This window comes from Oreochromis niloticus, linkage group LG16, assembly GCF_001858045.2.
Source record: "Oreochromis niloticus isolate F11D_XX linkage group LG16, O_niloticus_UMD_NMBU, whole genome shotgun sequence".
NCBI classification, from domain to species: Eukaryota; Metazoa; Chordata; class Actinopteri; order Cichliformes; family Cichlidae; genus Oreochromis; species Oreochromis niloticus.
In genome coordinates this window covers 12,670,486-12,683,548 of record NC_031987.2, presented here as the reverse complement: position 1 = coordinate 12,683,548, position 13,063 = coordinate 12,670,486, and the positions used below count along the sequence as shown (strand labels likewise).

The 13,063-nt window shown below is 40.4% G+C and overlaps 1 protein-coding gene across 1 annotated transcript in view; it reads right to left on the bottom strand.

Moving 5' to 3' along the window:
* map2 (microtubule-associated protein 2) overlaps positions 1–13,063 on the bottom strand; it is a 90,599-nt gene that overhangs the window by 12,554 nt on the left and 64,982 nt on the right. Inside the window, exons 9-17 of the mRNA XM_025903717.1 lie at positions 9,813–12,037; positions 8,879–9,521; positions 8,538–8,780; positions 8,119–8,256; positions 6,656–6,717; positions 5,488–5,619; positions 5,161–5,302; positions 4,682–4,738; positions 4,183–4,490 (exon numbers count right to left, since the gene is read on the bottom strand). Coding sequence (XP_025759502.1) covers positions 4,183–4,490; positions 4,682–4,738; positions 5,161–5,302; positions 5,488–5,619; positions 6,656–6,717; positions 8,119–8,256; positions 8,538–8,780; positions 8,879–9,521; positions 9,813–12,037 — 3,950 coding nt within the window. The remainder of the gene's footprint in view (positions 1–4,182; positions 4,491–4,681; positions 4,739–5,160; positions 5,303–5,487; positions 5,620–6,655; positions 6,718–8,118; positions 8,257–8,537; positions 8,781–8,878; positions 9,522–9,812; positions 12,038–13,063) is intronic.

Below are 13,063 nucleotides of genomic sequence, written 5' to 3'. Positions count from 1 at the left end.
TTTTTTGATGTGACTGGTTCGATCCTATGTAAAGCAGCTACGCAAACATGTTCTGCTGCTGCTCTGTGAGGTGGACTTTCTTCAGCACTTTAAAATTCAATAATCAATCAAAAGACAAAAGGCAGCGGCCACGTAATAATTAATTGGCTCTAAAATAGTTTTTTGTATTGTTAATATTAATGGCTCATTTGAATTTAAATTTAATCAATCAAATTACCTTTTCAAGATATTAATGAGTAAAATTACACATAGTAAATGCTTTCTTTTTAATTATTCCACTGGGACAAAGGTTTCCAGACTTTTTATTCAAAGTGCTATAATTAAAAGTGATAAGGTATACCAGCAGGTCCTGCGTCCAGGTCACGCTGTGTACCGCAGACAGACACAGAGTAACAGAGATGAGGCGCAGCACTGACTTCCAGATCAAAGAGGCCCTGCGTTTGGCCTCTGTTGGCCCATTTGGGTCCTTCTGTTTCTATGAGGACAGTCATTAGACAGGTCAGTAGCTGAGTAGAGGCTTGCTATATTGCTATGGGCTGGGGGAGGCTCACTACAGGAGCTGCTTATAGTAAGACTATTTGGATCTTTGAGGGTGCTGTGAATAATAAAAAACAGGTGAGGAGTACACTACCATCATGTCATGTAACTACTGTCTATAAACATTAGCAACACTATAAATGCTGTCACACTAGTTTGGCTTTTTAATTTTCATGAAGTTTAAAAAAGAGATAAAATTATACACTATCTATAATTTTTTTACTACTTCAATGGTACAATAGTGACACTAGAGGACCATTTCAACAATGAATGTTTATAACACTGTACTGTAATAAAGGCTCCAGTTAAATAAATACTTTAATACATCATCTGTTTCATTCATATGTCCTAAAGTTTTTTATTTGTATTTCCATTTTTCTCTTATAATTAACACTCAATAATATTTTCAAGTTATTTGCTTTTGTTAAAACAACCTTCGAGACATAAACAGGAGCATTAACGCAAGTGTTTTTGTAAAAACATGGACTTTGATACCTCTTCAGTTCAACTTCATCAGAACAAAAAACTATGGCCTTAGTGGTACCGTTAAATTTAACTATGTCAGCTTGAGACAGAGCACAATTTAGGGAAATAGAAAAAGAATAAAGAACAAAAGACTACAGTTAAATGTTATGAAGGTAATCTAGACACATATTCAATGCCTACAATACCCACCCACATCTATTAAAGATCATTATATATGATAATTATTTACCAAGCTTCTCACTATATAGCAGCCAAGGCAGGTAAGCAGGTAAGAAAATAAATGGATGGATGGATATGTAATTGTATTATTATAAATGCTTCTGTTAATATGCATCAAGGTGTCTGTTAAATCTAAACTAAAATGTGAAGACTAAAACAATTTGACCGATATGTCAGTAGGCCCGACATATAGCCCGAAATTACAGAAAGTATCACTCTTTATAACTGCTGATAAATTAACATTTTAAAAAACAGAGATGAGACCGGAGAAATATCCTTTAACTATGTTATGGGTGTTGATGGTCCAAAGTTTGTCCACCAGTGCGCACTCTGCAACTTCAAGATCTCAGCTGATCTGATCAGAGTCGAGCAGAGCGTTGAGTAATCCATGATTTGCTGTGATAATAAAACAATGACAAATAACTAGACAAAACAAATGTTTTGTGTGGCTAAAAGAAATGTTAAAGAACATATATATATTAGCTTTTTAAATCACCAAATATCAGTACTGATATCAGTAATTATATTCAGTTTCATTTATGGGCATAAACATAGACCTCTGAACCTCAACAACTTATCAAACTACCATTGAAGACGAATAACGTTTGAGTTTGTCAGCACATAGCCCTGCACTGCATTAATCTATGCTGATTCCAAAAAGAAAAGACTCTGTCTGAAGGCACCATGCTCCTGTGTGAAACAAACACCTGTAATCAGAAGGAACAACTACACAATAAGCAGAATAATTCCCATTAAGGATCAGATATCTGTGCAAATTCAAAAGATGCATTTGATAAATAGCCGGGTCTATCTAACAGGGAGATAACCCCCTAGTCAATGTATCTGCTATCTGTGTTACAGATAAGAAATACACAAAAGCATGAAGTATTCAAAATCACACACAAGCAAACTAACACACAGTGGAGCAAAATCCACACTGAAATATTGGCCAAGCACTTCCACATCCACAGCTAAAATTTCTTCCAATCTGGAATGAGTGATATGACTGTATAATTGAGTATTCACATTGCAAGCACTGATGAAGCTATGATTATGAATAACACTTTGACAAAGCATAAACAGTAATGCTGTACACATGCTAACCCCCCCCTCCACAGAAACTCAAGCGTGTTTCTCCTGCAGATGACAGGCCGGCGTTTGGAACATGATCCCTCCCTATTTTATGGCTGACTGCACAGAGCAGCTCAGAGGCCTGCTAAGTCATAAAGATGCCAGCCAAACACTTAGATTCCTAATCAGGTCATCAGCAAAGGCTTGTAGGAACTGATGGCTACAGACACATTGCTTCCTGGTGCAGTGCTGCCTTTGTGTTTCAGACTCGAGACATTTGTCAAAATGTAAGAAATGTACCCCGAGACACTGTGCTAATGCAGATTCTGTGCAGCAACAGAAAACAAGATTTGTAATTCTGATTTTGCTGAACTGCTGTCTTTGCTTTAGAGAGCCAGGAGGAACGCTTACGGGACACTACTGCTCAGAGTTCAGACTCTCGCTCAGGTGTCAGAGTCATGTCATTTTCTGTTTACTGAAATCTCTAGATGGAGAACTGCTTGGTGGTGAAAAATCACAGGTAAAAATAAAGCTGACATAGCATAAGCTAGGATTTACTGCTTTAAAAATGTAAAAATTGTAAAAAAAAAATTGTATATATATACACATTTTGAAATCATTCTTTAGACCTTTATCTCAGTGTTTATCTTTGGGATAAACTCACAATCAATCACAACAGTGTTAAAATGACTTTTTAACCTGCCATCAGGTGGCAGTCTATATTAGTCTATATTAAACTCAGAGAAAAAGAGCCTCGGTCTACTGTGTTGATGGCAACAGATATATCAAACTGCTTTCATCCATCAGACACAGAGCAACATTTACAGCTCTTGAAGACAAATTTTCTGGAATCTGATTAACGCAAGCTTACTTTTACTTGCACTGACAGCAGAAAGAATGTATGCAAGCTCACTTGCTATAAACTGATATCTGAACTAATGCTTCACATAGAGACAACTGAGGAAGACAGCCACAAAATCAGACAGGGAACTGAAAATGTCTAGAAATGGTAAAGAACTGCTAAGCTGCTGTAGGTCTTGATTCACCATATAAATAGTTTAGATGATAAATCATATGTCCAGTAAGTTTATATATCATTAAAATCAACATTATAAGTTGAAGTACATTTTAGGACAGTCTATCAGGTAAAGGAAAAGTTTACGCTACACTTTACATTGTATACATTGTAAATTTAACCAATGGACACGTGTAATTAAGTGTGATTTTCCTTTTTTCTTATACAAAACATCATTAAGTAATATTTTGAACTCTTTTTTTACGATGATGGACAGGCAAGATTATTCACGAGCTAGCAGCAGGTAAGGGAAACTAAAAGACTTTTAGCGAGGACCTAGAGACAGGAGGAAACATGTAAAATAAGCATCTTAAAGCAGAAGAAAAAGACAGAAGATGTTAGACAAAACCTTATAATAGTATTTATACGAGGAATGGTAAACCAGACCTTATCACAGATCAGTGGTCTGTAAATATATTGTACAGATTTTTCTTGCAGATCCATATGAAACAGTTATCTGACTTAATTTTTTCTTCCTATTGAACTTTTTGTTGTTGCTTTATGGTTCAAAGGTCAAATCCTGGGTAAAATCTGCTAGGAGGCAAGCATTAAGTTTCTTTGCATGCTCAGTATATCTACCTGTATATACCTAATATACTTTTTATTTCTATTACATGTAACTTACTGAAACAAAAATAAAATACATGGCAGCTTCTGTCTCTGAGATCAGTGCAGAAGGGAGAGATAGGAAAAAAGGAAACTACAATAAGCATTAAAATCAAATGTGAAGATGGAAGAAAATTAGCAAGCAGTTAAAAAAAGCTGCAGATTTCTGGACAAAGTAAAAGTGTTACCTGTCCTCCTTTAGGCTGATACTTGATATTCTCTGTGGAGCCAATCTTAGACTTGACATTCTTGAAGTCAGGGAGTGGCTGGTTGATAATACGGAGCTGCTTGGGTGTGGTTGCAGGTGACTTGGGTGGGGTACGGACCACAGCCACCTTCCTCTCCTGACAAATCAGACTGAGGGAGCGTGGGGTCCCGGGGGTCCTTGAAGATGATGAGTAACTGGGAGGAGTTCCTGGGGTGATTGCTGTTGAGCCAGGGGTGCGTGGGGTGGAGTGACCACTGCGAGCTGAACGTGACCGCACTGATTCTGTAACTGGTAAGGAGACACATACAGGTGACGGAGGTGGAGGTGAAGACAAGCTGCAATTCCTTTTATTCCAAATATTTTGAGTCCAAAGCACAAAATGACAATATGGTCTTAACTTAAATCTAGAAATAGTAGAAATGAGTTAATCCGCCAAGGTAACAGTTTTCAGTATCAATAGACATCTAGTCTGTAATTACCTGTCATGCTAGGAGCTCGCCCTGTCCTGTGCTCTGCCCTCATCTCAGTGCGAAATGCTGGAGAAAGGGAAAAATCAAAAGTTTTGGATTTAGTGATGGGGAATGAAGAAGAAAAAGAGGAGTTTTAGTGCTCGCTAATAGTCCAACATAACATTTTGGCTTTGTAATAAAAGTAAATTAAGTATCAATATAAAAAAAACAAATGTTAAAGATGCCAGAAGACAGACAGAAATAGAGCGAGTATGCAAAAATCACTCATTAGCAGATGTCAGCTGGGACTTCTTAAAATAATCAAGCATAAGACCTTATGAGTGTGCTTTTCACTTTCTAGAAATATTTTTCTAAAATTGATCAACAGCAGTAAAGACTGAATTAGTAGCATTTGTCACCGCCTGGAGGCTATTAAGAGTTTAGTTTTAGACAACCTAACGTAAACTAAATGCTGATACTTTGTACAGTTTAGGGGAACTGGACCCTACATGTGGGCCTGCGAGGAGCCGTAGAGCCAGAGCTAGTGATAGAGGTAGAGCTCTCTTCATGGTCATAGGGCCCACGGCGACTCATAAATGAGGTGTGGCGTGGCACTGAAGACCTCTTCTCTGGGCTCCGTGACCCACCATCCTGTTAGAAAACATACAGGGAGTGCATTGTTAGGCCAGTCAGGCAGACTGTGGTTTATCTTTTTAATTCAATGTGAAACAACAGATATCGTATGCAAGCAATATTACAAAATGAAAGCAAATAATATTCATGTATGAAATTTCCAGGACTTGTGCAGGAACCCTGTCACTCTTCCATCCACCTACCTTAGCTATTTGTTTCTGTAATTCTGTGGAGCCCCGAGGCTCTGCTGAGGATGGACGAGGTCTATCTAACGAGGCAGCCGCTCTGGATATGAAGGTGGGGATCTTTGTAAACGGTAAATGATGGGCATGGCACTGAGATGGTACAACAAAGAGGCGTGGTTGGTGAGGCACATGGAAACAAAATAAAGAACACAGGAAAATACCACTGCTACAACATGCATCATGAATGCACATGATCTCATGAATCATGTGGAACAATCTACTATGTAATCTATTAAAGCAGCTCCTCTTGCACATTCATTTTAGTAAGAAACTGAAAACTCATGGGACACGAAAATATCAAACAAATAAACAAAACTTAAGAAGGTGAGGGATACTCTTCATCATGCCCATGCAACAGAAACAGGCTACACTGCAGAGCATGGTATTAGAAGACACTTTCAGTGTGCTGTGATGACATGACATTTAGGAAATATAGAAACCATGTTCTTTTAGACACAATAACTGTCATTACCATGGCGGAGGAGTGAAATGGAGTCACGACCACAGGCACTGGAGAAATGTCACAGGTTGGTTCAACACCCACTCAGCAAAATAAACACTCCAAATGCGTCTGTCTTTACTACTTGTGCAAAAACCCATTAAAACACGCCAAGAAGAGGAAACATTTTACAAAATGTAACCACCATTAATATATTTTCTTCATGAAATATGAACAAAAAACTAATGCAACACTGTTTTCCATGCCTGTGTTAGTGTGTAGATGGAAGGACAAAGCATTTGCTTTATCTGGATGTGATGTGTTATTCTCTTTTGAGATTTTTTTTTTTTTTGACTCAGCAAGTCACCCTAGGAAATAACATCATTTTAATGACTCTACTGATAATTGTTTTTTCCAAATTAACGAGATGCTTTTTGTTTCAGATTCTGCAGAAGGCAAGTTGTGTATTAGCGGTTTCATATTAATAGCAAAAAAGCAAAAGTTTCAAATCCGTTGCACCAAAAACAGGTTCTGCCTGTTTCTAGTGTTCAGTATCCATTGAGTTGCTCTATGCCTTTAATTTAATTTTTCATTCATGCTGACTGCCAGCAGAGTTTTCTTGGAATCTCTCTCCATGTTTTTTGTGCCAGAGGTCGTGCCATTGTTAGGTTTGTTGAGTATACTTACCGATGCTCTGTCACGAGACTGTCTGGCAACGCTGAGAGGCTGACGACTGTCAGGTAGGACCTCTGAGGGACGGAGACAGACAGACAGAGAAGTTCAGGGAAACAAAAATATTTCAGAAGAATTCGTGCGTTAACCTTCGTACATTGAAGGAGAAGGAGTTAGGGCTCTCTAAATGCCCTACTTTGGAGGATTATCCCCATATTTATATCCTTGCAAGAATATGTTCCCATTACATAAAATGTAAAAATTACAGACATCCAACTTTGCATTCTTAAATGTGGCATGGTAAGCGATATGCCAAATTCAATGTTCTATAGGAGCTGGATGTTTCTCTCTTGACAGCTTTGTTCTGCAAAGATTTGGCAAGATATCACACAGAATGGGGGATTTTGTATTATGTAAGGCAACCTTGGAAAAAAAAAATCTAATTGGGGCATTGCAGCAGTATACTGAGCATTCCTCATCACTGACACAGAATTCAGTCCGTCAGGGGAAAATGGAGAGCAAACTGCCTCTGGGTCAGAGCAGCATTAGCAAATCTAGTAATAAGTTAAAGGGTGGCTGTCACTTAGCAAAGTCTGTCTACCAACTGGAAGGTCAGTGGTTCAATCTCTGGTACCTCTGGTCTTCATATTGACGTGTCCTTGGGCAAGATCCTGAGGCCCCCATATTCCCCCGATGCATTGATCGTAGTGATGGTGTGTGTGTGTAATACATAGAAAATGCTTCAAGGCATAGACTATATTAAAGTAGCTTGTAGTAAAAAGTGCTTTCAGTACTCAGAGTGGAAAAGTGCTTTTAGCACCACGGTGAAGATACCACAAGTTGGAAATAGCTAAACTGGATATGTAATTTAAAAGACCATCGAGGTTGTGAAGGTCTATAGTTTCTTTACCGACAAGATTCATTATTGTGACAAGTCAGCTGGACACCAGCAGCTGACAGAGAACCTAGATACAAACTGCAAAAAATGATTTTGTGAAGGAACGATGCATTCATAAAGAATAACATCTTTATGAATGTTAAAGATGTTAAAGAATAAAGAATAACATCTTTATGAATGTGTTAGGAATTAAAGTCTTATTTAAGTTAACAATACTGTAGTTAAGAGGAAGTGTGCTGTGCCTTCTTAGACACATGTATATATGAGCATAGGTCTGAGCACAAACAAATGCTTAAAACAGAGAACACAAGTGAAACAGTACTTGTTAGCTCGGAGAACGAACAAAAAACACAAAAAAAGCAAAAAATACACAAATGAATCCAAAGAAAATATTAATGAAAGTCAATCTTTATTGATGAAACACAAAAATAAATGCATTTGAAAACAAACGACTAATAAAACTAATAAAATTAAACAACCAATAAAACAAAAATGAAGCGGAGGCGAGACAGGGAATGCTGTTGTGGTGACTGTCCTGCAGCAAGCACCAGCTGTGTGACAGACCAAGGCAACGTGTCACCTGTGGTTATCCTCCTGGGGCAGGAGTGGTGCTGGATAGGACGGGTCTGGCGGACTGCTGCTTTCCCTGCAGTCCTCTTGGAGGGGGATTGAGTCCGAGTCTCCATTTTTTTGGCAAGGTCAGCCTTCTTTATCACTGCTGCATTATCAGAGAAAACAGGACCAGTGACAACAGCAGAGGAGTGCAACCACAGACAGAGACAGTCATGTTATAATATGGAAAACACCACAGAAAGCCTGTGTATGGTTCATGCAGACTGAATATTAGCTATCTTTTCAATAAGAAAGCCTGTATACAAAACAGTCAGATGCACAAATGCTGTGTTTGAGGAGCAGCTGACTTGAACATTATTTAACAATGATTATTGCTTCAATTATTGACATTATTTTAAATACGACGAAAAATAAAATTACAATAACCTTTTTTCTTCTTGAGTTCCTCTTTGGGGATGTAGGCAGGTTCTTTGCGGGTAGGTTTGCGTTCTGGAGTCGAGATTCGTCCCTTAGGCCGCCCCCCCTTAGTCTTGGCTTTAACAGGCTTTTCCTGTTTCTCTGTCTTCCGCTGTTGTGCTAGTTTGTTCTGGACCACAGCAGGTTTTTTGACCGGACTAAACATCTTGGGCAAAGGCTCAGTGTGCTCTGTTACCATACTCTTATCGTCATCTGCAGTGTGGAAAAATAGGGCATGAGACATTATTCAGTTTGTGTATTTGAAGCTGACAAGAGCGAATAAAAAGAAGAAACAAAAAAGGTCATCTCACCTTGAGTGTCAACCCAGGAGCTGTCCAGAATGGAGTCATCCATTGTGGTTTCATCTCTATCATAGCTTTCTGTTGGTCCTTCTGTTTCTATGGTCTGAGCCTCCCTCTCGGGGGAGCCGGGAATTTCAGGAACATCTCCCATTTCCTCTAAACTGGCAGCCTCTATGTCCGCTTCCTGAGCCAGCTCCACAGACTCTTCTTCTTCCTCCTCTTCTCCTTCTTCTTTCTGGGCAGCAACGCAAACTGCTTCAGCCTCAGGTGGGGCAGAGAAACGAACGCTGTGGCCCGGCTCTTCGGCTTCATCAATGGTTTGAACCACAGTAATGAAATCGTCTTCAACTGTCACCACAGATTCAATGGCAGCATGAGCCTCGGGTATTTCCTTCGTCACGTCGCCTTTGTCCTTCAGCTTCTCAGCCTCAGCAGGCTTTATTGCATCAGCTTTTTTTTGTCTTGCATCCACTTCAGGCTGGTCTGCAACTTTTGTGTTCATCTCTTCCTCCTTCTCACGCTCTTCCTTCTCTTTCAGCTGCCTTTCTATAGTTTCTTTCTCTTCCTTCTCTCTCAACTCCTTCTCTATCCTTTCTTTTTCCATCCTTTCTTTCCTTTCTCTCTCCTCTTGTTCCATCTTTTCCCTCTCTTCTCTTTCTTTTCTCTCCCTTTCTTCCTTTTCCTTCTTTTCTCTCTCCTCTCTCTCTTGCTTTTCTTGCAACTCCTTTTCTTCTTTCTCTTTCTTTTCTTTCAATTCCCTCTCCTCTCTTTCTTTCTGCTCTTTTTCTTGTTTTTCTTTCAACTCCTGCTCCTCTTTCTCTTTCTTCTCTTTCTCTTGCTTTTCTTTCAACTCCTTTTCCTCTTTCTCTTTCTTTTCTTTCAACTCCCTCTCCTCTCTCTCTCGCTGCTCTCTTTCTTGTTTTTCTTTCAACTCTCGCTCCTCTTTCTCTTTCTGCTCTCTTTCTGTCTTTTCTTTCAACTCCCTCTCTTCTTTCTCTTTCTGCTCTTTCTCCAATTTCTCCCTCATTTCCTGCTCTTTCTGTTCTTTCTCCTTCCTTTCTGTTTCTTCCTTCAATATCCTCTCTGCCTCTTCTTTCTCTCTCCTTTTCTGCTCTTCTCTCTCTTTCATTTCTTGTTCTTTCTTTTCTGCCTCTTCCTTGATTTTCTTTTCTTCCTCCTCTGTAAGTTTCTTCTCGACTGCTTCTTTCTCTTGCTCTGCCTTCATTTTCTTTTCTGGATCTTCTCTCTCATCTTTGTTTATGCCTAACACAGGTGAAGCTGCTCTTTTCGGGGAGCCATACAATTCTCTTTGTTTAAGTTTGGAAGGTGAGAGCACTGGGGAGAGCAGCTTGTCATCATCGATGTTACTCTCCACAGATGAGGCAGAGGAAGTTTTAACAGGCCTGGCAATTCGGTCCTTGGCCACACCAGTCAGCTGGTACACATCTTCAGCGTCCACTTCCTCATAGGCTTCCTGGTGCACCAGCTTCACCTTCTCTCGAAGCTCCTGCAGCTCTCGCTCCTCCTCCAAACTGAGAGGCCTGTCCTCCATCTCCAGTTTCCGGATCTGCCTCTCATAGTCGGCAATCTCGGTTTCTGACGCTGAGCCTTCACCGCTGGCTTGCCGTTCGGTCTCGCTCACTGACCTCCCACCTTCCTCCAGTGTCACAGTGACAGTTGGTGTCACAAAAGGCTCACAGGGCTGAGCAAGTGGTGTCTCGCTTACAGAGGTAATCATCTGATCATCCTCTTTGCTCTTTTTATTTTCTTCAGCTGAATCTTTTCTCTCTTCTTCTTTCTGGTCTTTTTCTTCAGCTGCATCAGCAACTCCCGATGGCTGTGTCTTATCCTCCAAAGATACATCTCTGACTGCTAATTTTCTTGCCTGCTCAGCTACCTTTTCCTCCAGGACAGACGGGGTGAAGACTTGTGCAGAAGTGTCTGTAGGGCTGAACACATCTGCAGGGGATGGCATGGGCCCTGAATATTCACTAAATACACAATAACCCATTTCTTCCAGCTGGCTCTCACTCTTTCTAGCTCCAGGACTCTGTTCCCCTGAAATTAGGCTAGACAGTGGGTCATAAGTTAAGGCAGAAGAATCAGATTGAATCGACTTCCTCCGAATGATTTCTGGGTCACTGTTTTCTGATTGCAGTCCCGAACGGTTACCAGCAAGGTCAAGCATTTCGGGCAAGTCTTGTGCCATTACTGTGCCATTTTTATATGCATTCTTGGAAGGCTCAGGAGATTCTGGCGATTCCGGTTCAGGACTAGGTTTTGGAGGCTGCTCTGTGATCCTTGGAGGAGATGAGGAGTCTGAAGTAATGGAAGCGGCTGTCTCAAGTATGAGTGGAGGGAAAGATGGTGGCTTATCTGCAGATGGTGTAGTAACTGGAAGGTAGTCTGCTGACTCATCTAAACTTCCACTGGTATATGACATGATATCTGTGGCCAGTGGGGAGAAGTTTCTTTGTTTGCCTTGGCCACTTTGATCCATTGCTCCTATGGTGATGTTAAGTGAGTAACTCCTCTGCTCTAAGGCAAGTTTACCTGGGGAAAGCCTGCAGTCATTACTCCTGTCAGGAACTGTAAATACCCTAGTGTCTTCTGTTGTACTTTTTTTAGCTTCAGGTTTATCTTGAGCTTCAGCAAGTGTGCTGTAGCTGATCTCAGGAGAACTAGTATCATCAGTACTCTTCTTTTCACCAGCTCTACTCAGTTCGTAATAACCCTCACCTTTACTGTGAGGACCTTCACTAACTTCCATGGTTGATGTTTCAAAATAGGCTGACATGCCAGATCTGTCTTTTGTGTCACTTGTTGAGTCTCCTGCTTGAACTTTGGCTCCCACTGATGTGAAATCAGCAGGAGAGCTGATGCTGCTGAACTCCACCACCTCCACTGATGGCTGCTTCTCTGACACTGTAATCGGCTCGCCATATGTAGGCTGAAGTGTGAGCGATCTGACGGGTTCCTTGGCTTGACTTTGAACATCTGGGGGTACAAAGGATGGCATATCCATGGTGGGACTCTCTGGTACAACTCGTTCACCAGCAAAGAACCCTTGGATCTGGGGCTCATAAAACTCCTCTGGGCGTTTCTCTGATCCAATGCTGTCAGGGCTCATGGATCCACTGTCCTGCTTGTCTGTCTCCATCTTCAAAGCTGAAAGGATATCTGTAAGTTGGCTGTTCGATCATTACAGAAATGTATTGTTTTAGCATGCTGTGAATGAGATATCTATTAAGCCAGGGTCTGGAAAAGCTATGACAAAAACAGGCAAAGCTCTCCTCAGAAACTTACAGCACAATGGTACGGCCATCAATGAAGAAGTACGGCGAGATTATGCGGTCCACCAAGTCACAGATGGGTGATAAAATGGGATGGTGGCGTGACGGAAACCAGCATGAGGCAACTGTGATGTTGATTTATGGGAAACAAGCAATAACAGATGGGAGAAATATCCATGCTGACCTTCAAAACCATCAGATACCAAGTGAAATAGCATTTCTGTCATTCAGTAAAATCAAATGTTTAATCAGTTTGTCAAGTTTAAAGCTTTTAATATTTAAATAGTTTTCACTATTGTAAAAAGTCTAGGGTTTAAATGTTCAGATGTCAGTTTATTAGCACAATCATAGAAGAACTTTACTGGTAAATGACAGATAAATGCTATATGCTATCACCAGCTAAAGGTGACAAAAACAACCCAAAAAAAGAGAAAGAATTTGGAATTAAGCTGATACAGAAATGCATTTGATGAGATGGTTTTACCAACAACTGCACCACACTGAACATGAGACAGCCAACACAAAATCCCCTGCAAACTCTGTACTCAGATTCATGATACCAATGATTTATGCACGTGTTGCAGGAATGAATCATGGCTACAAAACTGCGCACAGCACTGGCATACCAGCACTAGGCAATGTATAAACACAATGAAAAATCTGGAAGCTTATAGCAGGTGGAAAAAACAAAACCAGCAACCGTCACGATTAGCATCACTTCACTTCATCATACCACTACGAAAACGGCCGGCCCCGAAAACCACAGCAAGTAAAAGAAAATATAAGCAAAAATACACAATAAAACCAGGTTAAGTTAAAACAATGTGGCTTTTTTTCACCAACAAGCCTGTGTTGCCTTGCAGCCGCAGCAGAGCGCAGGGAGGATTACTTGCCATTCCAC